Source organism: Cicer arietinum, chromosome 5 (genome assembly GCF_000331145.2).
Source record: "Cicer arietinum cultivar CDC Frontier isolate Library 1 chromosome 5, Cicar.CDCFrontier_v2.0, whole genome shotgun sequence".
Taxonomy (NCBI): Eukaryota; Viridiplantae; Streptophyta; class Magnoliopsida; order Fabales; family Fabaceae; genus Cicer; species Cicer arietinum.
In genome coordinates, this window is record NC_021164.2 from 59,373,057 (window position 1) to 59,376,583 (window position 3,527).

The 3,527-nt window shown below is 31.0% G+C and overlaps 1 protein-coding gene across 1 annotated transcript in view; it reads right to left on the minus strand.

The window, feature by feature from the left end:
- LOC101500235 (SNF2 domain-containing protein CLASSY 1-like) overlaps window positions 1–2,752 on the minus strand; it is a 6,277-nt gene extending 3,525 nt beyond the window's left edge. The window contains 3 exon segments of the mRNA XM_012715896.3: window positions 1–1,103; window positions 1,890–2,134; window positions 2,689–2,752. Coding sequence (XP_012571350.1) covers window positions 1–1,103; window positions 1,890–2,134; window positions 2,689–2,752 — 1,412 coding nt within the window.
- Between the last annotated feature and the right edge of the window lie 775 nt (window positions 2,753–3,527).

The window sequence follows — 3,527 nt, forward strand, 5'->3', positions numbered from 1 at the left end:
CCGCCTTTATGATCGCGATCTTCATCAACATGGCTTTTGTTTGTCATCAAAATCGAACTATATCTTTTCTGTTGAACTCCTTTTCTGAAATGTATCCCTTCCCATTTGTTTTCAAAATCCATGTCATCAAAACCATGATCAATACGCTTCCTCTTAAGCTTATGTCTGCAGAAATTATAATAATGCATTAAAGTAACATTATCATCAACTTCTACATCACATGATATTGCAGCCTCATTGCATGAATCCAAATTCAACACATCATCACTATTCTTCTCTGCTTTTTTATCATCATTTTGATTAGCATCATCTAATTTCACTGCATTGGTTTTTTTCCTTCTTGTGTAAACTTTAATCTCCTTGAAGTGATTCACATTATTCTTCGCCTTTTCACCGTTGTCACCATCCTCTTCTGAATCTGAAGAGTGTTTTCCATCTTCTATCTCATATGTTGCTCTCTTGTATGGCCATGTTCTAAAATTACCGACTTCCAACTTCACAATAGCACAACCGTAGTAGCGATCGGGCTGTTTGTTCCTGCGATTCGAACGTCGTAGGCCGTTAACTCTATAACATGGCTTTGGTGGAACTACTTCTTCTTCTTCTTCTTCTTCTTCTTCTTCAAATGCATGAGATGCATCAATTTCATAGATAACAGGTACTACAGATCCCTCTTTGAGTCTAAAGTTCAAAACATATATATGAGAAGTACTAATAGTAGTATTAGCATAATTTCCCATAACTTCATACACAATCTTGTTTTGGATAGATGTTATGTTGAATGAAACCTTCTTTAAAACAGATGTAGCAACAAACCATGAAAGATCATTTAAAACTTTGGCTAAGAGGAATCTAGATTGTGATAATGAAATGCAATCTTCTGATGAAGACCATCTATAAGGCTTATTTACACAATAATGTTCAAGCCTTTGGATGATTGAAATTTGGTCTACTCCAATTGGTATGACCTCTTTGTTAAGAGATTTTATCTCTGAACCAAGTGAACCTTGTTGATCATAGAAGTTTACATAAAATTGACAGGAGCAGTTTGATTGATGGTGGGGCTGTCTCTGTATGGAATCTATTCTAGCATCAACCCACACCTACAATTTACAACAACAAAAAATTAAAAAATTGAAGAGATTGGATTAGACATATTATTTGAGAGAATCTGCTGGAATAAGCAATTGTGAGCTTGTTTTAGGAAAACTTATAGTTATGACATGTAAATATGTTATTTGGTTTATTTCTAAAATCTCTTTCTAATAGTTTATGAAATAATTTGAATTATTATTTTTGTCTAAAAACAGAGATAGTAAATAGTACTAGAAACTCACACACATAACTGCGAGGTCCCGGTTTGATTAAAGGACAAGATGTTCAACCTAATAATTTTGACATTTATTAGTTGAGCTAAGATTAAAAAAAATTGAATTTATTTAAATCTATTTTAACTTTTATTACAAAAATAGAAATAGATTATATATAACAACTTATGATAAATGTATATGTAATAAACTGTTAATTAAGTTCTTTATCCAAATAGAGGATACAAACCAATTAGCGGATATATCCATGGTTTTAAATTGCAGTCTTATTTATGATAACACTGCAAATTTTAATATGAGGGAAATGCCGAAGATGTGACTTAAATTGCAATTACAATGCTATTGCGGAAACTTCAAAATCTATTGCGGAAACTTCAAAATCCATATTATTGCGGCCGCAATAGTAATTACGGATCACAATTTAAAATCATAATCATGTAAATTAGTGTTTTTAAGGCAAGATTTTTCAAGAATTTATTGAAAATTTTATTTATGAAGTTTAATGCAGCTAGAAAACATAGAGAAACATACTTAAGATAATGAAAAAGGTTAAAAACTTACAGGGATAGAAGTAAATTGATCTGAATCATGAATGAATCGAAGGCCTAAGAGCACAGAAATGTCAATCCCAGGTCGTAAAAAGCTGGAGCAATCAGATAAAGTAGCTTTCCTTGATTTTATCCTAATATCTGGTGACAAGGGGTTTTGTATTTGGCGAGTATGAATGAAATGTAAGGCTGTAGTTCCTGACTCAATTCTTATCAGCTTCACAGGTTGCCATGAACCACTCAATACTGCTTCAAATGCTGTTTACAAACAATTATTAGAGGAACTATATGGCTAACTAGTATCCACAATAGAAACTAATTAGTCATCCTAGTTTTATTTTTTAATTTATAAACTAAGGTATCACCCGTGCAACTACAAAGATTAAATTTCTACAGTGCTGAGATTAATTTAAAGAGTTAACTTCTCCTAAATTATATTTTCCATATGTACCGGTCAGGAACTGAACGTCTTGCTGAATGGTTAAATGACTTCTTTAGACTTGTGTCATATACATTGATAAACAATAAAAGTACACTTGTGATCACACTTGATTAATAACATTTAAAATCATGGTTAATGACTTATTAATTAAGTTTATGTTATTAAATAGATATAAAGATTGAATAATTCATTAATCAGCTGATAAGCTATATTAACTGTGATTTTGAAGGCGATTAATTATGAGTAAGTAACTCATGAACAATTCAATGAGTTTTGTAATATATTTTTCATATGTTGTTATTATTGTTTTGATTTAATTCTCATGCATGACTAGTAATAGATTAGAGGGAGAAGAAGAAAGAAGGCTTACGATAATCATCATCAAATGGATGGTTTAATTGATGCAATTGCAAGTGTCTTTTTCTTGGCGCCATTGAATTAATTATAATTTTAACAGCTAAACTGAGCAGCCTATCATGCAATGTGTGCACCTGCACTAGTTGATTAAGCTGCAAAAGTATCTAAACACAAACCTCAGTTTAAATATATTTGTTGTTTTTTCATCCATAATTTATGTTCATATATAGGACCTCCTGTCCTAGAAGAAAATAGTAAAAGAGCACCAAAATGCTAATATTTACTCATTCACACATATATCTCCAGAAACTGAAAAACCCTTATTTTCAAAAAATTAAACTTCATGACATGAACATAAAAAATGACTCTTTACTTAATCATCAAATAAGTATAATAGTGCAACAAAATATCTCATATGTAAAGAAGTTCTACCGCACCGGAGATATATTGTTGCACCATTGTACTGCGGGAGAATATCCTAGATTTATGTGAATAATTCATAATTTCAACTCATAAAGTTATATAAGATATAGAACATAAATTTATTTTGAGACCTATTATTATTAATTAATTGTGAGAAAAAAGAAAGATTGGTTTTTGAGAACAAATGTTAGATACTCCAACAAAAGTACTTTCTAACGATCTTGCAGTGAAAATTTTAGAACATTAAGAGTTAAGACCACAGTTGGTCGATGAATGAAGACATGATCAAAGTAACAAGTAAACATGAATTCAAACATGAAATATATATACCTCTCAAATGAATCAGATAAGCCATGATTGAACCGAGATCAATATTGTTTATCTGAAAAGAGGTTGATTAGGGTGCAGTTTGGAATTGGATTAAGGGAA